Raw genomic sequence first — 24,877 nt, 5'->3', positions numbered from 1 at the left:
TTTGGCTAAGGTGCCTGTGTTCTCAAAACCAAGCAGCAGCATGACTTAGGGTTGCAAAACTGTCATATAAAAAACTGTTCTGGGCCTGCCAGCCTTATCTTTGAACTTGTTAGCAACCTATCTGGCAGCAATTTTTCAGACGCGCTTCCCAGGTCCTACAAGGGCTTCTCCGGGTGGAAAGGCAGGACACATCGACCCTGAAATGGCACATCCAGAATGCCAGGCAGATGAGTTTCCCATATTTACCGGTATGTTCACCAACTTTTTCAAGTATGCGCTGTGTCCTAACTGCCCCAGGCTGGCAGGTCTTCAGTTTATTCAGTGCAAGGGGAAACTGCAAATCCAACCGCCTATCAAGCAAGCTAATCTTCACTTACACAAACTGAGAGTCAACCAGTTCAAACAATTTATCTTTCAAAGTCAACACTACAAACAAGAGAAACAAGCAAGAGCTTTTTCATTCACAACAGACAATAAACTGTATTTCTGTAGTGTAGATTTCTAGAAAGGATAGTATCAGCTGTTAGAAACTCCTACTTTTCTCTAGTGAAAGACACGGCAAATTAAAGGCTTCAGTTGTCTGTACTTTGAAAAAGGAGAGAGGCTGGAATGAAAACTCGCTTAAACTGAAACAGATGCTGATTATTCCAGCTCCAGTCAGGCTATCCATAAAGGAACCGACATTTCTTGACTTCATTTGATTCTTCTGCTACTTGCAGATCCATTTCTGACATCCCATCAGAAGCCAAAAGGACAAAGCAGGATCCAATAGGGCACGCTGTGCTGTAGTGGACAAGGCTGTGGGTCTGCAGCACCTGAACTGTGGTAGGCAGTCTGCCTACCACTAACCCCCAGCATAAGTCCCAAAACTAGGGGGCAGGAGGGGATGGGTACTCACAAATCCAATTTAAAACTACAGAGGTTAAGCTCCATCCATAGTCAAAACGATAAGCCTCTGTTCAGGCACTCTGAATCATATTCTGAAGAAATCACTTTTTCCATTGACCTCATAGGGACCCTGGGGAGTCGAGCTTTCCAAGGGAAAAGCCACTTCCTCCCCAGGAAAGTGCATTCGAGCCTGATGTGGCCGTGGGTTCCCCAGCTCCTCGCATGCCGCGCTTTGCTGTTGGGCTCCGATGCTGCGTGAGCACCGTAGGTCTGCGTGCCTGCAGGTGGTACATGGCATCTCCTGCCACTGTACCTGTTTCACTTGGCTCTCGCGTCTGACTTCTAAAACTGGCTGGCACCAATACCCTGGCTGAGCTTTCGTTTGCACTGCGTGTCGTTTCTTGCCTTCAAAGGTCCGTGAAGATTAGCACCAGGCTGACGGGTAGGGCACGGAATGCAGGAATGCGAGTGCGAAAGCCCGAGTTTTCCTCTGCCGAACTTCATAAAAGGCCAAGTCCTGCCTCTGCTCCACACAAAAGAGGGAGCAGACTTCACTTCCCCATTGTCCTCGGTGACCGTCCAGTCCCCCACAGGCACAATGGTGTGGCAGCGCAGCCTGTCCTTCAAAGCGAGAGCCTGGAGCCAAGCAGTTCTGGACTCTTATCATTTTCAGCCGATAAAGGTGTGAAGCCGAGGGAAAGAAGCTCTCGCAGAAGCCAAGAAAGGGGAAAGGTCTCAGGGAGTGGTGGCCCTGGGAAGGTCGAACATTTTATTACATGTTTTTCTTAAGAAGTAATCTTAAGAAAAACAACTCGGCTGTGTCCTAAAAGTGACTGGGAGTGGCAGCATATCCATGCTGAGCTGTGTAAAAAGCCAGCTGCCCCATGCCCAGGCAAGTATCACTGCCAGCAGGTTAACCAAGGCCAGAGGCAGCAGCAGTTTTACTTGGGATTACATCGTGTCAGGGCTGAAAGCTCTGCTGTCTGAAATGTGGAAGAAGATGAAGATCAGCAAGAACGGGAGAGTACCCAGAAAAACAAAACAAAACAAAAATCTACAACAACCTCTTCTCCCCTCAAAAAAACAAACAAAACCAACCTTAATTCACGTTCTCTCAAAGAGAAAGATTTTCTTTAAAAGGTATTTGGGAAGGGAAAATTGAGTTGGAATAAAATATGTGCCTGTTGGTCTTAATAGCTTCAGCTCTGCTATCTATTTTCTCTCCCTCTTCCAGACTGTCAGCAGGGACTGAGTGTTCTTCTGGAGCCAGGGATGGATTTCCTGAATGGTGACAAATAGCAGTAAAGCCTGAAGTCAATTCCACAGTGAAATCATTATATAAATTGCTCTTTCCTGCAGGAAAGAGATGGATGAAAAATAAAACAAATCAGAAAATAGTATGAAATGAGTAATCTTACGGTTATGGGAAGCCAAAAGCACAGCGCCAGAAACGATGCTGGCTCCGTCAGGCAGCTAGGCATTATACAGGGTACACCTGTGAATGAAAATTTTGGTTGAGGATTTATGAAAAAAAAAAGAGCCCTGAAAGCTAGATCTATTCAAGCAGACAGTGATCTTCCAAAAGGACATCATGAAACTCCCTCTGCATAGAGACAGGAAAACTAGTCCAGGGAGAGTGCCAGCAACCCTAATATTTACCGTTAGTGTAGGAGCACAGAGCTGCTTGATCCCGATCGTGTGTGCTAGGTGCTGTACAAAAAGGTTGCTCTGGTTCAGAGACGGAAGACTGAGAATAAGACCAGAAAAATGACGTGCGTTTATTTGCCGCAGACACGGGGAGCATGAGGAAAGGAAAGCAATCAACATGCTGCCAAGTTTTTTTATAGACCATACGGACAAGGAGAGTGTTGGAGAGATCTCTGCAAGATGATTTCTTTATTTCAACACACATTAATAACGGCTTTGTTGCAGGCTTGGAGGAAACAGAGAGGTGTTTAAAACTGTAAGAAGTGGGCAGTGGGACTGGTCAACACAGGCTGATCCCAGGACAGAGCTGATATCCCGGTAATAAGCTAAAACACATCAGTCGGGATGGGCTAGGGAAAGAAGGCTCTTGGAGATGAAGGTGTTTGGCATAGAAGAAAAGAGAGAGCTAGTAGCCAGAAAAGGAAGAGGTAGCACAGACAAAGTGACAGGCTAAGAACAATCCTGGATTGTGAGGACAAGGGCTTGGTTATTCGCGGGTTTTCTTTCCCCTTCTTGTTTCTCAAGGGGCAGAGCGGAGTTTGAAAGGAGAATAATACAATCATCTGACTGTGTTAAGAGATTTATGGCCCGAGTTTACCATGTGTTAAAATATTGATTCTGTTTCTAACATATGTTTTAGACATTTACATTACTTTTTTCTGCATAGAAGGCTGGCTTATGCGTACAAAAGCTGGGACTTCAAAGTAGGATCCAGTGATGCTGGGTAAATACAAAGTGACGTAAGCGAAGCGCAAGTCTCGGATTTTTTCCACTCAATTAAATAAAGATAGCAAGAGAGACACTAAGCAGTGTGTGGCAGTGAGAAGCTGGAATAATTAAACAATAATATGACAGACGGTGCATTTACGGGCAATTACAGCATGCCTCTGCTGGCACTCGAAGGCACCAGGCCAAAGACTTAAGCGATTCAAACCACACAAGTAGAGCGGTAACCTCCTGGAAATGCCAGCCTGGGCCTGGCAGCCCAGAGCGGGGCTTTTACGGAGCAGTAAGACAGGCAAGGGGCTCCGCTTTTACCGGGCGTTATGGCTAGAGAGAGAACAGAAAGAGCAGCCGACCAGAAAGCTGTTTCTGTGTCCCTTGGATAAGGCATTTCCAGGCACTTGTATGTACACAGCAGTGGAAGACAAACCTGCACGCTGAGCAAGGACGTCTCCTTCTTGAGGAACTCGGGAACAGCACCGCGTCACACAACAGATTTTAAATCGTTACATTCAGCAAACTGAACTAAAAGAAATTGCTCGTCTGTCAGCTGCCTTCCAAAAACAAGGACTGGGTTAAACATCATGCTCTGAAGGCATTTGTGGTTCCCCCGGGGAGTCACCGAGGCTTTCTGCTCCCAGGACAGCAGCACCACCCTCCTCCTGCTGCCTGGACAGTGGGCTCTGTACCCTCCGGTACCACTCAGCAGCTCTGGGGGACAACGGCATGAAATCTACGCACCTGTACTTTTTGCAAGCACTTGTATGAATTATTCGACACACGTTAGCCAGGCTGATGCACTGCATTTCTGACCCCATCGGCACATGCAGCGGTGAGACAAGCTCTAAATGTTTAGAAAAGAAGAGAGGGAGCTGCCTGGAAAGCAAACACAGACAGGTGTTGTTAAAAGCATCTTAAACTGTCAACATAGCACTTACTTAAACTTAGCACTGAAAGATGGGCAATTCTCATGAAAGCAGTGATATTTTTAAACCCGCCGTGACTGGAGTTACATGGCTATATGGGACTCTCAACCAGAGTTTTGTTTTTAAAGGACTCAATTCCAGACTTTCTTGTTGTATGAAAAAAAAAAAAAAAAAAAGGAAAACATGAACTTGAAAGGCTCAAAAAACAGAATACAAATAAAAATCATTTAAAATGTATAAAGACAAAAAACAAGCCTTGTAAACAAATGGAACCGGCCGTATTGCTTCACCTAAATGTTTTGGGTTCTTTTCTTCTACTTGGTACGAGAAGATGTTTCTCAAGACTTAAAATAAATGTTGTTTTGTATCTGCAGGGCTTTCAGCAAGCGTCTGCCACGTTATGAAACTCTCCGGATTCCAGCAATGCACATCTCTGCTGCCTGCTGTACTCAGAATATCTGGGAGGAGGAGGAGGAAAACAAGCTTATCATTTATAAAATTATTGCTGGTTTTGTGGTTGTGAGGCTTTCTGCAGCATACAAGAATAACTTGTTTGCGACATCAGTAAAACGAGGATGGAACCTAGTGCGTTGTCCTTGTCTGGGGGAGTGCTCTCACACTGGCAAAGAAGGTCTTTTCCAACCAACCTTAATGATTCTACGATTTTATGATCTGAAGGCCGAGTCTCAGCACTTTAAAAAGCCGCACGCAGCGAGGGCACAACTTGAGACCTGGGTATCACCACACAGCCCTGCTCCGAGTTCCCCAGGCACCTGGGTGCCACCTATAACTATGCTTCCCTTTGCAGAATAAGACCGGGTCCCCCCTATGTAACTGAAAAACTCACATCTTGTGTTGTTGTTCTTCCAACAAAAGCAGAACTAGGTCCTATGTGCCGTGCTTTCCCCTCCTGCCGACTGTGGTTGTCACTACTCTAGTGAATGAACGCTGGCCTGACTCAAAGCTAAGCCCATCACTGCTTGTAAGGCACCTTGAAAAGTGTGACACCAAGCTTCAGACAATGCCCATGCCTCTCTACTCTCTCTCATCCAGTCCTTCCAGTCCTGCAGATGGCAACTGTGTTTTTTCCCCAATGGAAAAAAGGTGTCTTAAAAGCAGACTTACCAGAGACTGCTGAAAGCAATCCCCACAGCCACTCCTCTCTCAGTGCTATCAGCTTATAGACAGGCTGCCAAGCTGGCATTTGACTAGCTAAGAAAATGGATTTAGCATGAAGCCAGATTCCACTCCTCAGTCACTAAAACGCTCAAGTAACAAACCGAGTTGGCCATTATTTCTTGTCACCAAGCAAACAAACCTCGCTGGCAGGAAAACTGTATTGGGAAAGTGATTCCCTACGTGACCGAGGGGGGTTCTGGTTGTTACCAATGCCAATCCTCACATAATGCTGGACTCCAGGTTGGTCATCAACTCTGTCAAAATAACCATCTCGCAATTTAATTCCAACATCTGGCTTTCAGTTTATCTTCCGCTGCTCCGCAGGCCATATTTGTTACCACAGGAGTAACTGTTGGTTTTACAGTGCAAGACCTTCATCTGTAACTGGCCTTCTTTTCCACTCATTTCTAGCCAGTTGAGATGCTAGAAGGGTCAGTTTGAAAAATTAATAAATAAATAAATGCATGAACAACCAAAATAAATAAATAAATACATACATAAACACCCAAAGTCCATCAACACAAAAACAAAAAACAAACCTACCAAGTTACTAATCTGCAAACTGCACGTACTGTGTAAAATGTCCTGGTCTATGAACATCCACAATTTTCATAAATCAGTCTCCAGTCCCTTGTTCTTTCCTCTCCCAATCAGAGGAAACGCTAATTGGCACACACCGACTAGCACAGCAGACAAAGGAGGCAGCTATTCCCACCGAAATCAGCGGGAACACTTCTGTGCACTTCAAAGGGCAGAGAAGGATGTCCCAAGCAAGCACGTCCATTTTATAGTCTCATCGATGCCAATCTTTTGACCTGCGAGTGGAATAAGTGAATCAGAGCACGGACGGGCCCGCTGCTGGGCTGTGCTGGCCCAAGCCAGCGGTGTTGTCTTTGGCCGGCTCCACAAAGGCAGGAAGCGAGGGACCCGTGCGCAGCGGCTGCAGGTTGCTGCGGGCCTCACACGGAGCGAGGGAGACTTGGAGTGGAAGCCGGCTACCTGAGGGACCACCAGCTTCCTACCGCAGGTTGCCTCAGAGGAAAAAGGAAACAGCGCTGGAACAATGCGGACGGGGGCTTTACATAACTGTCCGAGAGGGGCTGTTACTGGAAGCTGAAGTTAGCTGCAGACCCCAGAGGGGCTGGGATCCTGTGGCAGACAGGTCCGTGGTTCAGGAAGCTCGGGGCCAGCCGCACCAAGCCAGAGCGGAGAGGCACAGCTGGCCGAAAGCTGCTTTCACACTCATTTTCCTTCTGACTCGTGACTTATTGGGTTCATCCGCGGTTTTCCTCACAGTCCCTGGAGCAGGAGGCCAAAGAGAGCTCCCGGAATTTCAGAACAATTAAACGCAACTAAACAAGTCCCCACCGAGGCCGGGTCAGCAGGGTGCAGGCGTTCACCACAGACCCAACGCACAGCCCGGGGCGGGCAGGGCGCGGAGGCCATCCCGTAACGCCTACAAGGACCAGGCGGGGCCGGGGACGCGCACACACACTGGGCGGCCAGGTCAACCTCGGGGCACTACCCCAGGGCCTTGCCGCCGGCATTTCTGCCCGCACGGCAAAGAACTACATTTCCCAGCATGCACTTCCCCAGCCCCGCCCCGCGGAGGACTACAACTCCCAGCATGCACTGAGGGAGAGGGCGCTCGGGCAGAGCGCGGCGCCGCGCGGTGCGCGCAGGGAGTTGTAGTTCTCCGCGCGGCGGGGGCGCCATGCCGGAGGGGAAGGCTGCGTTCCGCGAGGTGCTGCCCAAGCAAGGTAGGGGCGGCGGGCACGGCTCGGCTCGGCACGGCCCCAGCGCGCTGCCCGCCGCCGCTCACCGCCTGCCTGTCCACCCCCCCACCCCCCACCCCCCCCGCAGGGCAGCTCTCGGCGGAGGACGTCCCCGCCATGGTGCTGTGCAAGCCCAAGGTGCTGCCCCTCAAGTCGGTGGCGCTGGAGAAGCTGGAGCAGCTGCAGCGGGCCGCGGCCGAGGCGGCCGGGAGGGCCTCCGGGGGGGCGCCGGGCACGCAGCGCTAGCGCCGGGAGCCGCCGAGCCCCCAGGTAGGGCCCCAGGGACAGGGGCTGGGCGGGGCCGGGGAGCTGCGGCCTCCCTGGGCTCTTCGGCACGGGGGACAGGGCTGAAAGGGGGGCGGTGTCAAGTCTTAGCCTTGGGACACTTCGCTGTTAGGTATCCGGGACATAGCCCTGACCTACGCAAGCCCCTTCTGTTTTAAGAACACTTTTTTTTAAGTTATTACCCTTAATTTAATTGCTTAGTCACTGCTCTTTTGCATATTCTAACTAGTAGTGTGATAGATGTACACCTTAACCACACACCCGTCGGAGATTTGAGCAGTTCAGTTTTAAAAAGACGTTTTAAAAAAAAGAAGGCAGAAAGCAGAGCTTCACAAAAAATATTTTTAATATGTTTTTACCAGAACGTTTCACTTTTCCAGTTACATAGAAAAAAAACATATCGACCGGTTTGGTACGTGGTGGCTGGAACATCTAAAACCGACCTGCGTTTTGCCCCAGAACAGGTGAATTTGTCCCATGACCCAACTCCATTTTCTCGGGCTCTTTACAACAAAGAAATAGCTATTTTTTCCTCCCAAAGCACAGTATTTCTTCAGCAGCAATGAAAATGGGATCACAGCAGCTTAACTTGACCCTTCTATAAAGCTTTGTACAAACCAGTGATTTCATGACGAAGACACTGTCCTTGAAAGAAAGAGCGGCAGGCAAACATCGATGCAAACATGGAATGATTAGGTCAGAAACATGGCACTTATAAAAAGGTAGCTTATCTGAAGGCACCACCACAGCGGAGTGGCCAGTTGTTCTACTATATGCCCCCCCAAAAAAAGTTCTTTCTGAAATTTATAAAACTATTTTTAAAAAAATGATTTGTACCCAAAAGATGTGTTTTTAAAAAAATACGAACTGTGCTAAGCAACTCTTAGAATTCTGGTATACAATATATGTGCATACATATATACATACACACCAAAAAGCACGCGTGTCTGTATATATATAGATATCTCTTTTCCCTTTAAACTTCAGGCTTCAGGAGTCAGTTCCCACATTCAGTAGCTTTCTAGTTTAAGCCGGCCTCCATCGCCTTCGCTCACAAAACGCTTCCTGCCCCTGTAAGAAAGTACAAAGTATATTTTCAGGACGTTTACAGTAGCGTAATTTCTTTTTCTCATCTATCACTGTGAAGAATCTTCTCTTGATCTTGGGAGTCAAATACAAGGTGTAAAAGATTCAGCAAGATAAAGCTGACGATCACCCTTCAACTGCTGAAAATTCATCTGCATCTTACATCTCGGTTCATTTCTAGGAAGCTTTTCAAAATTTGCATTGTCAAGTACTTTCTGCTTTGCTTACCTTTTTATATTTATTTTTGTAATTCATACTTGCAAAAGATGCTGGCTTGAAAGCCTAGAATTGGCTTTTTTCTACCCAAAACTGAAGTACAGAAGCCAAAAATGCCTCTCGGTATATTCATGAGAATTGAAGTATAATCAAGCTTTTGCTGCAGCGATGACTTTCAACCCTCCTACTCCCCAAGCCCACAAAACAGTTGGTATCAGGATACAGACTAACTCAGTGTTAAGCCTGAAGTCCACATGTGGAGGCTGCTTTTAATAAAGTCACTAAACCTTCAAAACCTGATTGTTTTGCAAGCTGTCAAGATGCTTTAAGAAGGCTAACGAAACACCCAGACTGGAAAAGATCTAACACGCAATATTCTCGATGTGTAAAATTGTGAATCATAGTTTTAACATCAAATTTAAATTTTTTACACACATTTCTCACAGGAAATGAAACTGACCAGTAAGGAGAGAAAAGAATACTGATGACCTGCAGTTCAAACAGACACTAACAAAACAAAAAGCACGATACAAAGCCCATGATGGGCAGATAGTAAAGGATCAGGTACGTGGGGCTTACGCCACAGAAGTATCCCGGTTCCTTTTGAACAAAAAATTGGTTGTCTACTCCTAACTCTGTTAATGCTGTTTAGTACGTTTAAACTATTTCTCAAGCTTTTTTTTTCCTTCCAGCTTTGCCTGCATGGATCGTTGTGACATCTGACTCTTGCGTCTCAGTGATGCACTGCTCTCTGCCCAGGAAATCAGCAAAGCTGAGAGGAGAGGCGGGCCTTTGTCCTCCGCAGAGCAGACAGGCATGGTGCCTGGGATTCGACAGAGGCCCTGCTTTGCTCAAATATTTATCCCAGCCTCCACGTAAAAGGTTTCACATTAGTGCAGCTTTTTAATAAATGGTTTCCCAGTCCAACCCTTTCTGTTCTTCCATCTTTCCTAGTTTCGGGTTCCAATCTTTAGTACCCGGGTCATGAAGATCCTGCTTTCTGTTACCTACAGCAGGGATAAAAAGCAGCCTCTCTAGTAAAACACGTACCTTGAAGGACAGAGGTCTCTCAGTGGTTTGGAGATGATTCCGGCCTGAAAGCATTCCTCTACAAACCGCTCCAGCACAGAATAGGAGTGTGGCACATCCAGGTTAATGTCGGGGATTTCACAGTAAACTCGTTCGTAGCCCTGCAGTGTAAGAACACAAATAATCATCTGGTTATTCTATGATTACATTATTTTAAAACACCCTTCTGCACTCAGAGAATGATTTTTGTGTAATTTCACATATACTTCAGAGTTTCAACAAACTGAAAGCAGAGTGCCTGCAAATTAGTGGTAAAGCAAGGTATAATAGCAACCAATACCACGGTATTATGTAACTACCCATCTATATAAATACACTAGCTGAATTTGTAAGCTTCTTAAGAAGTCATGCATTCTGTACTATCTGGATTTCTGTGATAGCCAGGCTGCTTTTGCACGGGTAGTAACAGAAGGAAGAACATATACTTCTTGATTGTGATAAGAAAAGTAATTGTAAAAACATGTAGCTATATTACCGCATGCTAAACGATTACTTTTTTATCATTTAATTGCATAAAATCAGTTGAAAATCTTTGAGTGAGGATTCAAATATTCTGTACCCCACAGCTGTCCAGAGAACTGCTGCTCAGAACTGCTTTGTACTCCTTCCAATACATGAGAAATAAGTATGAGGAAAATGACATGGTCTGTATGAGATAATGGCATTATCTGTATGGAATACAGAGTGACTGTGGAGGGAGGGGAGGAAAAAAAGCAGAGTCAGCAATAGACTATAAATAATTCTTAAAAGCGGGTAAAAACTAAGCGAGTTTTTTTAAGACCTTGCCCAGTATTCTGTAAATGCCACACTTACTCTTTTCATTTGGTCCACGGTGATGACAGAAGATCTCCAGAGAGATTTCAACAAATCCAGCATCATTTTAAAGGTCTTTTCTCCAGTTGACTCCAAAACCATCACAATTGCCTAAAACAAATCATGCAAGCATTTTAACTAAAGAGAAAATAGTGGTTCAAGTACACATGTAAGCACATGAAGTACAAAATGCAGTGAACGCGTTACTGTGCATTTTCTGGGGAGACAAGTCCACTTGTTACAAGCAGGCACAACTCCAGTATATTATTATTTGAAAAGAAAGACTGATGAAAAGTTATTTGCACAAAGATAAAAGGTATTAAAAAAAACAGAAAGGACTAGACAGAGTGAAGAATATTTCCTGGTTTGAGAGGTACGTGGCTGTACCCATATAGTTGCTGCAGCACAGATGAATTTTGTATCTGTGATTTTTGTATCTAGGACTTCAGAGGAAAATGTACAACTTTACAATTTACCAGTCTCCACAAACCCCATCAACCAAGAGGTATCTGTTTTCCTATCCTAAAAGGATTTTCTAAAAGGCGTCAATTTATTGAAAAGTAAATGTTGTAGTTTGTGGGCGTTTCGCCTTACTGGTAAACAACCACTTCCCAGTTTGGCAGGTAAGTACAATTCAGAGCAGTCACCTTCCACATAAAATAAAGATCCTTCTCTCATACAGTCTGGTTCTAAAACATCTCAAAGCTTTTTACAGATGTACTAGAAGGAACAATTCCACCCTAAAGAGAAAACTTCATAACTTAACAGAAATAGGGAACACCCATTAGAATACTCAGATGTCTAAAATCTGTTGTAGTACACAATTAAAACAAATCAACACCAATACAAACTATGGCTTTTTGCTGCTATTCCTCAGCAGAAAATAAGCTGACCTCTTATTTTTCAGAGATCTGTAATAATCTGAACACAACGAACAAAATTTAACCCTGGATCTTCCCAGAGGGACCAGCAACTTACTTCTTGCACAACGTACACACAAATGAGCACATAAACCATTAGCTTTACATGAAATAATTTAGTTATTTAAATAACATCAGAACTTGCAACCTCAGCTTCAAATTCCAGTTACGTTATATGCATGCCCACATCAAAACAAAATCTCTTGGCTTTACTGGCAGTCCTCAAAGGGACTGATTTCTCCTTACTTCATACACAAGTTCATGGTGAAAATGGGGTACTTCCAGTTCCTGAAGGCAACGTTCAGCTTCCAGTACATCTCCGGAAAGCAAATACTCTTTCAGCAGCATATCAATCTATTGAATTTTAAAACAAAACAAAAACAACACTAATTAGATACAAGATTTAAAACCTGTCAACTGTTTTGATGATCTGTTTTTTCATGCTCTATAATCAACCTGACAGCAAGTTAGTTCCTGAAACTTGCAGCTAGTGTTTTTATAAATGTAATTAAATTGAGACCTGAAACACAATGTAAGCCAAATACCTGCCCATAGTGTAATACAGATATGCAAGCACATTGTGTTGTAAGATAGCTATGGAAATTTATCTTCTCCCCTGAGCCCGTCATCTGCTACACTCACAACCCAGAAATTACAATGTGACTGTTTCCTTTAAACCTCCCTGCTTCATAGCACAGACCGCCAAGCTTCCCTGTTTCTGCCTCCTCCCTCTTTTTTGAGTTATTACTGTGCTTTTAATCACTGATGCCTAAAAGATAGGTTAGTTTAGCCAGTTTCATGTTGGCTCCTCTATTACTTCACCATTTTGTACTGTAAACTCCTAAAAGCTAAGTGCTTAAAATTTAGCTTAAAGTAAGAATAGGTGAATCTTGCAAGCAAGAATATTAACTAGGATGTTCCCACCACTGACCACCACGGACATCCATTTCCATCCACAAAGTGATCTACGTTAGTTTTTAAAACCTACTTTGTATAAAAAAAAAATAAACAACACAGACATCATTTTGCTGTGGGCTATATGCATCTCTTTACTCCATCCCAAACAATGTAAGCTTAGACAAACAGTAAAACTCTGGAGAGAAGTTTTGTAGAAATCAGTTACCTCTTTAACAAGGTGTTTCACAGACTGCTGGCCACCTCCTGACCCCCACACGTTGTCTATACGCTTTCCACCCTTTGTCACACTCAGCAACACAGTGGCTCTGTCCAGAGCCGCCCTAGAAAGAGAAATTCAAATTTTAGTAAATTTTCACAATAATTCTCTAAAAGACATCTGTAGCACCTACACCCTCACCCCCTGCCATTCTTCTCTGACCAAAGTGATCCTATGTCTGGGAAAAGGTCAGGTTCAGTAACTTCATGTGGCCTTCTGGATCAAGAAGCCAGCAAGAGAACCCTTCCTGTGCTCTCCTTCTGCCACCCTTACACTTTTGGTTATGCTGTGCCCCGGACAGGGAACAATCCTGCACCGGTAGTACATCTGCGTCATCAATGCAGAACCTGAAACAGTCTCACAAGAAAGAACTTAATAGTTTCTTTTGTAGAGAGGAATTGTATCTGGGCTCCTCCAAAAACGCAGGTTACCATGTGTATCTCAAAACAAGAGGCTTGAGTTGCTTCCATGCTGAAAAGTGGCTTTTGTACTGAAATGTTTTGTGTTAAAAGAATTGTGAAACCTTTGGAATTAAGCCAATACAGCACTTCAGAAGGCAAATACGTAGTTGCAAAGATGCTGTGAACTAGGGAAGTTTGTCGGTTCATTGAGAAAAAACAATGGAAAAAAAAGCTCCAGTTAAGCACCATTAGAAGTTGTATGAGTTTAGCATCTCAGTAGCAAGCCTGAAAGCCACTTATGGGGAAAAAATTTAAAATGCATGGCTAGTTATTAAAATGCCCCTCTTTGCTCAGAGATTGCTCCTTCAAACTTCTTACCCTGAAACTGAAAACAATTCCGTTTATTGATAAATAAAATGTTAAAGAGGAAGTCTAGCAAAGCACTACACAAACCGTTTTTGAGGCAAAACACTTGATCTTGTGTATTTCACAATGTATTTACAGCAGCTGTCCTGATGCTATTAGTCTTTAGTTGCATTAAAGCTTTTTCTCTATGTAAGACATAACCTATAGTCACTTCTAGTTTCAGCTGGGGTTATCCCCCCCAAAACATAAGCCAGACAACAAACCTGACAAGTTGAACTCCAGTGCATCAAATATAGTTTTAAGGCACTTTCAGTATTTCTCCTCTGACCTCAGCAATTCTGGATTTTGTTGTTGCAGATGTGGGTTTTTGATAGTTTGAAATTAGAAAAGCAATTACAGAACCACACGGTTCATCCTGAAGCCCCGTATTCCTGATTTCCTCCTTAGGCATTTGGAATAGAAAAAACCGTTGCTACAGAAAGCAAGAAACTTACCGAGCTTGGATGCAATCCACAGTGCCTTTGTAGCCGTCTATGTAAGTACTGCTTAAAATCCCATCTCCAACAGCTCTAGCAATAAACTGCCCCACCAACTATAAAAAAACAGAAGCATTTTTTAAATAAACCTTGAATTTCAAAACAGTTTTAAGTAGAAAGTTATAACACACATTTGGTTTTCAGATTTTATTTAAATGAGACAGCTCAATTAAAAAAAAAAAACAGCCTGGGAAACTGGATAGGGGATTACATACAACAGGATAACCTATAGCTGTTTTTCAAACTGCAGAGCCTTGTTTCAATTTGCTTGATCAATTTTAGCCATAATTTAAACGGAAAAGGTTTTGACTGCTACCACAAAAATTTGCAGATATACCTGGGGTGCCCTGGGAGAATCCAACACCAATTCAGGTAGATCTTTAAGCAGTCTGTCAAATGATTTTTCCACATCAGTTTTGCTTACTACTGTCCCGCAAAGGTCGGAGATAAGCTTAGATGTCATTTCCCTGTGACTAGCCTTCCCCTCTAGCGCCAAGGAAACAGCCAGCACTGGCACGCTGTACTTCATTTCACCGAGGTTTAGATCCTTCAGCATCTCCTGAATAAGATTTGAAAAACAAAACAGATTAACATTTCATCATTTTAATATTAAATGTATATTATAAACAAATATGTATACACACGTACACGTACGCTTCTGCGTATGTAATAAATAAAACTGCTTAGCTATTTTTACTGCACATTTCTTGCCAACACTCATTGACAGCTGGCAGTTGGATTCCTTTGTGCACTACAGGTTTGCCCCCTAAAGTAAATAAAGGCATGTGACATACCGAAACCTCGTTAGTATCTCCGTGTTCAAAATATTCCTGTATGATTGGTGTTAGAGTTTTTTCAAATGCTCTTTCATCCAGAGGTAGAACTACTGTTTCGTAGACACAGTTCTCCTATTTCAAAAGAAACAAAAGCATAAACTCTTCTGTAAACAGTAGTCACTTCTTAAATCTTCAGCAGCGTTAATAGTATCAAAAAACACCTTCTACATCCCTAATGCTTTAGTCTTGGTAGTAAATATTCTACCAGAAAACATCAGATTATGTCTGATTAAGTGTGGATAAGGCTGGCTAAATGTCACGTTTCTTACATTTTGAATTTACTTTCAATGACAGAAAATAGTTCAAACTCTGTCACTGGATTTCTGCTGACACCACACGAACAGAGAGATCAAGTACCTATGTACTCAAGGGAGGGTGACAGAAACTCCTGTTAAAGCCCAGCTGAGTTATCTGTGCTGCAACAGAAGATTTAACTTCTAGCAGCCTTCCCTGCAATGGCACTTCTGTCCCTGACAGCACAACAACAAGCCTGCCTGTTTTCCCTCTTCCCTGGAGGGACTTTGTGATCAAACAGGTGATAGCATGACAGAGAAAGGCATTTTCAGAACATTTGTGAGTGAAGATATTCCCTAAAGAGAAAAAGGGATCACACAGCAGATGCCTCCTGTATAATCTGGTCCTGAAGAGTTCTAGCACTGCCAGATCTCCCCACCGCAATTCAGTTCCTCACAGACTACAGAAGTAATACTCAGAGCAATACTAGAGATCAAAGCAATATTTAAAAAAAAAAAGAAAAAGAGAGAAGCTTCCAACTAATATTTATCAAAAGGAAGTTTTCCATGGTCAAGAATTCCAGCAGAAGGCCAAAAGCCTGTTTTCCTATCGCATCAGACTATGTTTACAAAAAGCTAAGCATGCAGGTATTCCTTGGAATATTAATTCTTCGTAAAACTTCATGTTATGGAATCATCGGGTTCATTTTCAATAGCCACGTCTGCTAATGTCAGTGTTGAATTGCAGGAAGAAATGATTCTGAAAGCAGGTTCTGACATACCGAGATAGCATCGCCTCAGCAGCTATGGCTACAACAAGCAACCTCTGCTCAAAGGATTCCTCCATCACTCTGGGGATGTTACACACACCTTACTTATGGTCTCACAAATGTATTCGTCACAGAGACCTCAGTAATCCCTGCCTGTAACCTGTGTTTCTCTTCCTCAGCGATTTAACTTGATACAGCACTATTTGCCCAACAAGCTTTCCATTTTTCTCCCCTGATAATATGGCTGTAAGGCACACTGTTCCACAACATATCCTAAACAAATACGAAGCAGATACAAGAAATGGGTATCTTGGGAATATTAGGAAGAGAAATATAAGGAAGAGAAAAATCCCTAACGGATACTGTCACAGACTAAACTACCTTAAAAATCAGTGTGGCATTTTTAACATGGTGCTTGCTTGCAATTTAGAGCAGCGTTGCAACATTCACCTCCATGGGAACAAGCAGTGAAAGAACACACCTGGGAAAACCACGCTGCCTTGTCAGACACAGAAGGAAGGCTTAGGTGTAAAATCTATAATGTTACACTGCCACACGTCTACATCAGACACCTTTAGCTAGCCAATAATCCATTACTGAACATAAAAACGAGCATTTAGTACAGCCAGTCCAACACCTGCATCACTTGTGAGGTTAAACTTTCATTAATATAAGCATCGCAGCAATTGCAATTAATAAAGGAAATCAAAACAAGCATTGCGCAAGGAAATTATTTGCCCTACCTGGTCATCATCATAATTAGGATCCTTAATATCTACTTCTTCTACATCATACACTTGACCTGGTGTTCCCCAAACTCCTTTACCACCTGCTCCACCTGGCGAAATAGAGGACAGTAAGCAAGGGCAGCCCGTTTACATGCAGTACTTTCAGTTCGACCCAATACTCTTTGGCTCAACATGTGCTTGTGGCCACCTCCTGACTCCAGCCACACTTGCTGAAAAGGGCAGAAGTGTCTCTCTGACATGTTCCCACTTCAGCAACTAGTCTTTTCATTACTTTCCGGTAAGACACTAGAAGAATAAAACCGCGTAAGAATTACTGAAGTTTGAAACAACTGTACTTTTGAATACAGCCATGCTTTCAGTTTACATTAGTAACAGTCCCGTGAACCACCTCAACCCCAAATAGTTCCAGTTTGTCTTCAATTTACTATTAAACGATACCTAACTCAAAGACCCAAGTCACTTAATGATACACAGAAATTTTTGACATAAGATTCCACCTACTATTAGCTCCTATCACCACCTACTAACTAAATAAAACAAATGCCTGCACAGACTGTGGGCTATGAGTATGGTTCTCAATGACAACAAAATCCCTATATTCTTGACAGAATCGTCATCACAGTGCTGTCTTCACTAAGCTACACCAACCTTTCTTTGGCAGACCCCTTCCCTTTCCGGACCGGGACCGCCTATCCAGGAGTTTCCCCTTTGGGCTCGTTGGAATGACAACTCCAGTCTTCTGTGTCTCTCCATTCTCGCTGACAGAGTCTCCTCGCCCAGAATCTCTAGAAGAATTTTTCCTCAACCGTCTCTTGGCTTTAGCGTTTATTTTGGCTTCAGTAATTGAAGTTGCAGGAATCCAATTTCCATTGATTTCAGTCTTTCGTTCGTCAGACCCACCATTTTCTTCATCACCGGAAAACGGAGCATCACTTAGATTCTCAAGTTCTTAAAAAGGAAGCAAAGTGGAAATTTTGTTACTGTTTTAAACTGTTTTATGTTAAAATACCAAAATGTTGCATTTAAAACGGATTACAGCATTTAATAGAACTCATATTCAACAGGCAAACGGTGGTGTTTTATTTAAATATATCCACACATCACAGTAATAAGGAGCTCCTTATCCCCCTCCACATACTACCCACAATCTAAACAGAGCGTATGTCAAGAGACAGACAGCAAATGAATAAACCATTTATAAACAGGTAAACCGCAAAGAGTTCCACCCTTGTTAAACAATCTATCAGAATTCCTTAGCGCAGATCTAGGTGCCCAGTTATCACCCCACCCACTCATCGCCTGACTTGGAAACAAACAGAACTGCCAGTGCAGTAAATTCTGTAAGAACTCAGCAATGTTAACAGAATAATCACCGAAGTGAAATTAATTTCCTACATCATCAAGCAACATTCCTCTCATTCACGGAATTTCAAACAGAGCTTACCATCCGGAAAAACCAATGAAACACTTGAAAGAATACAAGAATGAGATCACTGATTTCTGTTTTTAAAGGTATGAAAAAAGTGCAGTTTAATACAAAATCTGGAGAGGTTAGTAACAAAAACTCAGAATAAAGTATTTTGAAACAATGTGATCTCTCTTCTTTAGGGATTGTTCCTTACTGTGGGGTAGGTCAAGACTTTTTCTAAAAATTACCATGTTTTTTTTTCCCCAGTACAATCATATGTAATAGGTAACTAGCCTTGTTTCCTTTTAAAACACCCTCTGTACAATGAAAAAAAAAAGCCCTCTCGCAACTTAAGGATCCAAAAATATCTCAGAGCATTGAGAGGTGCAATAATTTCACTGAATTCCACAATTTTCTCAAGTTAGATACAAATTTTAAACGTGCATTAAAGTCTTATATTTCAGAGAGTTAGACTCTCCCCTACATGAACTCTATGGTTCAGCAGAATGTTTTGTTTTCTGTGAAAGCCCCTGTAATATTTTCTTCCCCCTCTTCTTCCTTCTTTTCTTGCAGTCAGTTGAGTCTCACAGCCACAACCTACAGCCCCAACCCCAGGATGTACACTGATGAGGCACACAGAAGCTGCTTTTCCAGCTGTGCCAAACCTGCTTTACAGAAAAGTTCGCAGCCCTAAACCCAGAACATGAAGAATATTTTAAACTTCTATTTGAACGTAGCCAAATATGTTAGTTTACCATTCCAATACATTCTAATTCAAAATGTTCATTTGGCAATAGTTCTCAGAACAGTATTTTTTTTTCAATTCAAAACAAGCTCATGAAAATGTTTTGAAAGCAAAGTGCACTAATAACATATTTCCAACCTCAAAGTATTTACTCATATCAAAGAGGATACTGCACTACAAAATGAAGAAATCCTGATGCAACTGCCTCCTTCATGATCAAAGAAACAACATTTAGACATTAGTGCTCACAGATGTGAATGCTATAGCTGAACAATAATGCAGTCATTCCCATATAAGCTTCATCTTTCCACTCATTACTCCCACAAAAGCATTCCCTTTATGCTTGCAGCAAGCTAAAAAAAGAAAAGCATCCATTATGTACAGAAAAGAATTCCCACAACAAGCATTCTCAGCTTTATAATATTTTAATACCACAATGAAAGATTTGCATAAAGCTAGCAGAGGGCAAAAAAGCAAAACTGAACAGGTTTCCTTCCTTCTATTCCCCAGGGAGATCTCGTCAGCAGAACCAGCTCGTCTCAGATAACCGAATTAAGATTCTGCACCATGCCCAGTCTCCCATGAATTTCTCCAGTTTAGACCTGCAACCAGGCTATACAGGATCTACACTCTTCAGTGACCACTTATTTCTCCCTGTTTTCAAAGAAAATGGTCAACAAGTAATTAACACAAGTCAATCATGACTTTGGCTACTAAGGAAAAAGGGGGAGACTACAGTGTAGCCTCTACACAGTCCCAATCTCAGGTTCAAGTCTAAATTTAATCATCCCCAGGAAACATCCAACCCATAAGACTCAGTATTTCACGCTGCATTACTGATTTCTTACTACATTTTTTTTATTTTTATGTAACACCATGTAAGTTCCATCTGTAGCCTTTCTCCACAATACTATGACCTACTGGCCCTCCACTATTAGTCACCTAGTTAGGTTAAAAAAAAAAAAGATTAAAGTTAAACTAGCTTTGAACAATTTTATAAAATAAAACTCTTTCATTAGAAGTACACAAAAAATGATGTGGATCTTTTCAACATCTCATTTTTACATCACATATACAAGCAGGAACAGCATCCTATAAACTTTAAGACTTTGCTTACCATATATTAAAAAGTTATCCAAATTGATCTAATTAACCTGCTATTAAGCCTAGCAGGCATAGTTGAAACCTGTGCTTTTATGGCACTACTACTAGACAAAAAGAACGTTCAGCAAATACTTACCTACCTGCAAGTTTCACTTGACCAAATTAGATCAATTTAGAATTTAGCTATCTCGCAGCTTCCCATCTATTATCCAAATGTCATTCTAAAATGCTGAGAAGCAATGCATCTTATGCAGTGAACTAATTCAGGCTTGAAGTAAGAGTTCGTATGAAGAATGATATATGATATGTATGTATATGATATATATGTAATTTTTTTTTTCTGAAAAACATTAAAAACCTACAAAACTAATTGATATAAGAAGGTTGGTACAGATCATCACAACTTTGGAAGACACATAAAACAACATGAAACTGCATTACTTTGACTAAGCATGATAAAATCTGCTTGCAATATGGACAAAGCTGTCAATTTCAAGGCAGTTTCACACCTGCACTACCGAAAAATCAGATGACAGAGTCGAAAGTCACTATTTACTAACTTATGGGAGAAATGTTATATTTGTTATTATTTTCAGAGAAGCTTCAAAATAAACATAATCAAGCAGGATACTGTAATACATACTTGAAAGAAATACCCTTTTAAAAAAACTTCAACACATATTCTGTAAATATGTGATGAAGTTTTTTTCTTAAAGCAGTAGTGTTAAAAATTAACAGGCAATACGATTTACAACAGAGAACACTTTAGGTCAGCTAAGCAAATATAAGTAAAAGGTACTGAACCTATTACTTACCTGTTGTGTTAACATAAACGTGCTCCTTTTCTATTTCCATAGCTGCTTAACAGAAACGACTGTGAAATGTAAAGTCTCAAAGCTTTCCCTTCAGGGCCTAAACAGAAAAGGAGAAGCCCAGGTGAAGAAAAGCACTAGACTAAATCCGAAAGGAGTACAGAGCTGTAAAGGCTTCACTTACAAAATATGTTGAAGTTATACCTAACTACCAGTAGCCACTAAAAAATTCCTGAGAAGGTAAAAGATGTAACATGAGACAGCACCACCCTTAAACACATCTATCTAAGCCTTTATGTCTCAGCAGTTGTCAGTTCTGCTGCTTATATAGGAGGAACCAGGATAAAAACCGTTATGTTAAGGGTAGAAGCCCTCTGTATGCAGCCTTTTTAAGTTGATAAGTCACCTCTATCAACCTAGGACCATCCACTTCTGCAGAGCAGTTATCTACACAAGCACACAATATCAATGTAATAATTGCATCAACAAGAGAAATGTTCTTCAGGTTGAACTATACTGATAAAATGGTACCACTTTATCAAATTCAGACAAAGCTTTAAAAAACAAGACATTTTTTGTTCCTCCCCTCGAGGACACAGTCTTTATATTTGAACATATGTGTGTATGTACAACTGTCAAACTTTCTGTGCCAATCAGCAAGGGGTAAGTTTGAACATTTCACCTTTTTTGTTACTCTCTCTTTTCCTAGCAGCTGCTATTCCACAAATCACCACAGGTCACTGTGAAAGAGCTCATCCATCTTCCCTTTATCTACACAAAATTAAAGCAGCCTCACAACTCCCCATACACTTTTTTACCTCCGAGATTTTCACAAATCACTTTGTAGCGCTGTGACTATTACCAGCATGTGTCTGTCCCATGAGAATACTTTCTCATCTGTCGCTGCCCTGAAAACAGCTTACCGTTGAGCGGCAAGATTGTGACACCAAACGGCATCGCCCCCTTCCGCTTTTCTTCTTTCCTTGTTTTCCCCTCTTATGCCCACTTTCCTACCACAGACCTATCAACTGCAAATGATTCATCACAGAGCGCTGACAGGAAAGGAACTAAAGGGTTAGGGCACAGGGTATCAAACTGCCGTGACCGTGTTATTTCCTAACGTCCATCCCAACAGTTAATTTAATGCAATACACAGTCCTCCCTGTCCCCACACCATTTTTAATCACTGAACATCCCGAATATCCCGCGTTGGAAGGGACCCATAAGGATCATCGAGTCCAACCGCTGGCACCACACAGGTCCACCCAAAAATTCAGACCACTGAATTTTGCTTAACGTTTGCTTAATTCAGACACGTTTGCTTAATGTTTTAAGCCAACGTTTCCCCGAGTTACCTCAAGCAGTCATCCAGCAGCTCCCGAGCGTTCCCAGGTACCGCTGGCCGCAAGCCTTGCTGTGTGGGTCCCGGTGCAATGGGTCTACACGAACCGCCCGGCGAACACAGATGGGTGCCTCCCAGCGGGACGTCCCATCAGCTAGCGCACCTCTTTGAAAAAGCAGACAAAACCCCGTATTTAGCACCAATTAAGAGAAAGGCATCATTTATAACAGAGCTCTAGGTTTTAGGTGGGATAATACGTTTCCGTTACAGAGCCCTGGCTGGAACTCCCCACACAGGGCAGCGGGACGCGCACCACCACACGCCTCTCACCTCACGGGAGCCCCCCCGGGGCCCGCCGGGCCCGGCGCCTCCCCTCAGCCCTCAGCCCGGAGCGGGACCGTTAGGGGCGGGGCGGGGCGGGGCTGGGCTCGGCTCGGCTCGGTTCGGTTCGGCTCCGTTCGGCCCCGCTCGGCTCGGCCGGGCCCCGCCCCCCGGCCCCGCTTGTTTTGGTTTTCTTCCCCCCAGCGACACGGCCGCGAGCGGCGCCGCCGATTGGCTGGCTCCCGCCCGCCGCCTCGGCCAATCAGCGGGCGGGACTGGCTGGGGAGGTGGGGGGGAGTTCGGCCCGCTGGGCAGAGAAGGGAGAGGAGGGGGGCGAGACCATGTGGGGCGGGGGGAGCGGGACTGAGCCATTAGGGCGGGGAGAGGGGACGCTGCTGGACAGTGCGGCCTGTACCTACACCCCTGCAGTCCTACGCCACTACAGCCCTATACCGTACAGTCCTACACACCTACACCCTCACCCAGCCCCAAACCTCCACCTTCCAGCCTTATGTGCAGGTTTTACATGGACGCAGCCTCACAGCCTGTCCCCCCCAGACCCACACACGGTCCCGCTGTGGGGTTTCTGCCTTGTAGGTTTTTCAGCCTCCACAGAGAATCCCCCTCAGCTCATACCCTATGAGCTGGCTTTTACGCTGTTTTTACATAAATGCCCTATGAGCTGAGTTTTATGGGGTTGTTACATACTATTCCAGCGGAATTCTGCTCGAAATCGGTGTGGTTTTGAGTGAGTTAAAAGCCAGGCTTCCCTTGTGTAAGAGGCTCTGAATTCATTTGTTGGCCCAGCTCCACATGAATCATCAGAAGTAGGGTTAAGAATCAAAACAACAGTGATCTGGTAAAAGAGCGTGCGGCGTGATTGCTGTATTTCTAGTGATAAATGCTGCTCCCACCGGGCAAATGACAGGAAGAAAATCTTTCTTGTTCCTGAAGGCTCCAGGTTCCAGGCATTTTTTTTCCAGGCATTTTCAAGTCAGGACAGTTTCACATGCTCACACAAGGCTTTTTTCATAAGCAACCCAGAAGCAGCCTCCAACTATGTTGTTCCCCCCATCAATCAAAAAATAATTTCTAGTTTGCTCTTTCACCCTAACCGAGTAGTACATACCACTACAGCTCGGAAATCTGGAAAATAATCTCTATCCATTAGCCAAGATCAGGGAATTCAGCTTTCCCTGCAGCAAGACAGGAGAAGAAAGAGATTGTGCAGGTAGGAGAAAGGAGGTGGCCGAGAAAGCATTCTGAGACAGTGACAAGAAGGTGCCACAAAACACATCAGTGCACCATGGCAATTGCTACTAACTGATGTAAAGCATTGCAGAAAACTTGGGGGGAGGATTTTTCTGGTTAAATTTTGGACTGGGTCACTTCCAAGAGGCCCAAAAGCAGGGTGATTAAAGCAAAAGAAGATGAACACTCCTGAACCAACCAGCACACCTCCAGACAAGAAAACAGCGTGGTTTTCCTTTCTTCTGCTGCATGTCGCTATTAGCAGCCCAGTTATCAACCACTGAAAATCTCGTCTAGATTTGACTGTCCATACTTTCTGATTTCTAAGACACTGTGACATGAAAACGACTGATGTGCATGCAAGATTATTGGTATTTTCCCACTGTTATCTACCAGCTTACTAAAAGATATCACCATTTTGCCTTCCTAGCCTCAAAACCTTAATATTGAACAGACAGAGCCAATCACATATGAATCTCTGAGCTGCAGAGAGCTGCTTGCTCCCTCCCTGCCTCCATCCCCCAGCTGTATTAATGGCCAACATACCTCCCAAATCCCCCTTGAAACAAGACGGCAGAAAACCCTCCCTCCTGCCCATGCATCGCTCAGACCAAACTCAGTTTTTCTTAGGAAAAAAAAAAAAAAGAAAAAAAAAAAAAAAACAGAACAAAAAAGCCTTTCTGAGCATCTGTGGGCAGCCCACAGCTGCGACGCGAGGTTACCTGTGCCAGGAGGTCCACCACACCGTGCCACACCGTGTCACACCGTGTCACACCGTGTCACGCCGTGTCACGCCGTGCCACGCTGTGTGGGGAGCCGCTGGGAGCCCCTGCTGTCCTCCACCTGGAGCAGAGTGCTGGAAGAGAGGCGAGCAGGTCACTTCCCAGCTCTCTTCCTCCCTTAGCGCCTGCTGGGTTGTTTTCAAACTCTCCCCTCCCTTTCTCGCTCTCTGGCCAAGCCCTCCCATAACACCCAGGGGAGGAAACCATTGGCTGAAGTTCCCCAAAACGCGTGGAGCAGCCGTTCCCCAGCCAGGGTCCAGAGCACACGCACCCGCGTGGGCGTGCTGCCGGCCTTTGCTTTTCATCCCGCCGTGGCTCGCGTTGGCCATCGGCCCTCCCGCGCCGCAGAGAGCAGCAGAAAGCTGAGAGGTTGCCTTTGGTTAAACGCATTGCAGGGCATTTTCTTTGCGCTGCCCGCTGCGGATTTCTGAGAGTTTTAC

The 24,877-nt window shown here is 43.7% G+C and overlaps 2 protein-coding genes and 1 long non-coding RNA gene across 6 annotated transcripts; 1 reads left to right on the top strand and 2 right to left on the bottom strand.

Moving 5' to 3' along the window:
* Window positions 1–392: 392 nt before the first annotated feature.
* LOC121073333 lies at window positions 393–5,735 on the bottom strand. Of its 2 annotated transcripts, none has more exons than XR_005821623.1 (3): window positions 5,647–5,735; window positions 2,307–2,383; window positions 393–2,169 (listed from the first exon to the last, which is right to left on the bottom strand). It is a non-coding gene; the product is annotated as an uncharacterized LOC121073333 (long non-coding RNA). The 2 variants fall into 2 exon arrangements; XR_005821622.1 differs by lacking the exon at window positions 5,647–5,735 and adding an exon at window positions 4,060–4,421.
* A 1,282-nt stretch (window positions 5,736–7,017) lies between these two features.
* Window positions 7,018–9,712, top strand: BBIP1 (BBSome interacting protein 1). 2 transcript variants are annotated; one of them, XR_005821621.1, is made up of 4 exons: window positions 7,018–7,183; window positions 7,287–7,468; window positions 9,232–9,349; window positions 9,478–9,712. XR_005821621.1 is itself a non-coding variant. In XM_040564153.1 (3 exons), exons 1-2 carry the CDS (start codon window positions 7,138–7,140, stop codon window positions 7,442–7,444), a joined length of 204 nt encoding a protein of 67 aa, XP_040420087.1. In that variant the 5' UTR covers window positions 7,018–7,137; the 3' UTR covers window positions 7,445–7,468; window positions 9,478–9,712. The 2 variants fall into 2 exon arrangements, 1 of the variants encoding a protein (XP_040420087.1); XM_040564153.1 differs by lacking the exon at window positions 9,232–9,349.
* Window positions 7,812–24,659, bottom strand: PDCD4 (programmed cell death 4). 2 transcript variants are annotated; one of them, XM_040564150.1, is made up of 13 exons: window positions 24,378–24,659; window positions 22,097–22,248; window positions 20,745–20,841; window positions 17,321–17,620; window positions 16,667–16,761; window positions 14,879–14,992; window positions 14,422–14,643; window positions 14,043–14,140; window positions 12,731–12,845; window positions 11,854–11,961; window positions 10,688–10,798; window positions 9,836–9,975; window positions 7,812–8,554 (listed from the first exon to the last, which is right to left on the bottom strand). In XM_040564150.1, exons 3-13 carry the CDS (start codon window positions 20,782–20,784, stop codon window positions 8,494–8,496), a joined length of 1,404 nt encoding a protein of 467 aa, XP_040420084.1. In that variant the 5' UTR covers window positions 20,785–20,841; window positions 22,097–22,248; window positions 24,378–24,659; the 3' UTR covers window positions 7,812–8,493. The 2 variants fall into 2 exon arrangements, with proteins under 2 accessions (XP_040420084.1, XP_040420085.1); XM_040564151.1 differs by lacking the exon at window positions 24,378–24,659 and adding an exon at window positions 22,414–22,549.
* Between the last annotated feature and the right edge of the window lie 218 nt (window positions 24,660–24,877).

Source organism: Cygnus olor, chromosome 7 (genome assembly GCF_009769625.2).
Source record: "Cygnus olor isolate bCygOlo1 chromosome 7, bCygOlo1.pri.v2, whole genome shotgun sequence".
NCBI lineage: Eukaryota > Metazoa > Chordata > Aves > Anseriformes > Anatidae > Cygnus > Cygnus olor.
The sequence above is the reverse complement of the archived record's forward strand: the minus strand, read 5'-3'. Positions and strand labels throughout refer to the sequence as shown.

Excerpts from the sequence above, each read along its gene's own strand:
- BBIP1 (XM_040564153.1), top strand. The coding sequence starts at position 7,138 with ATGCCGGAGGGGAAGGCTGCGTTCCGCGAGGTGCTGCCCAAGCAAG. Across the intron at positions 7,184-7,286 it reads CGAGGTGCTGCCCAAGCAAG|GGCAGCTCTCGGCGGAGGAC; the intron begins GTAGGGGCGGCG and ends CCCCCCCCGCAG.
- PDCD4 (XM_040564150.1), bottom strand. The coding sequence starts at position 20,784 with ATGGAAATAGAAAAGGAGCACGTTTATGTTAACACAACAG. Across the intron at positions 12,846-14,042 it reads GTGGATTGCATCCAAGCTCG|GGCGGCTCTGGACAGAGCCA; the intron begins GTAAGTTTCTTG and ends TTCTCTTTCTAG. Across the intron at positions 9,976-10,687 it reads CCGTGGACCAAATGAAAAGA|GGCTACGAACGAGTTTACTG; the intron begins GTAAGTGTGGCA and ends CTTACACTGCAG.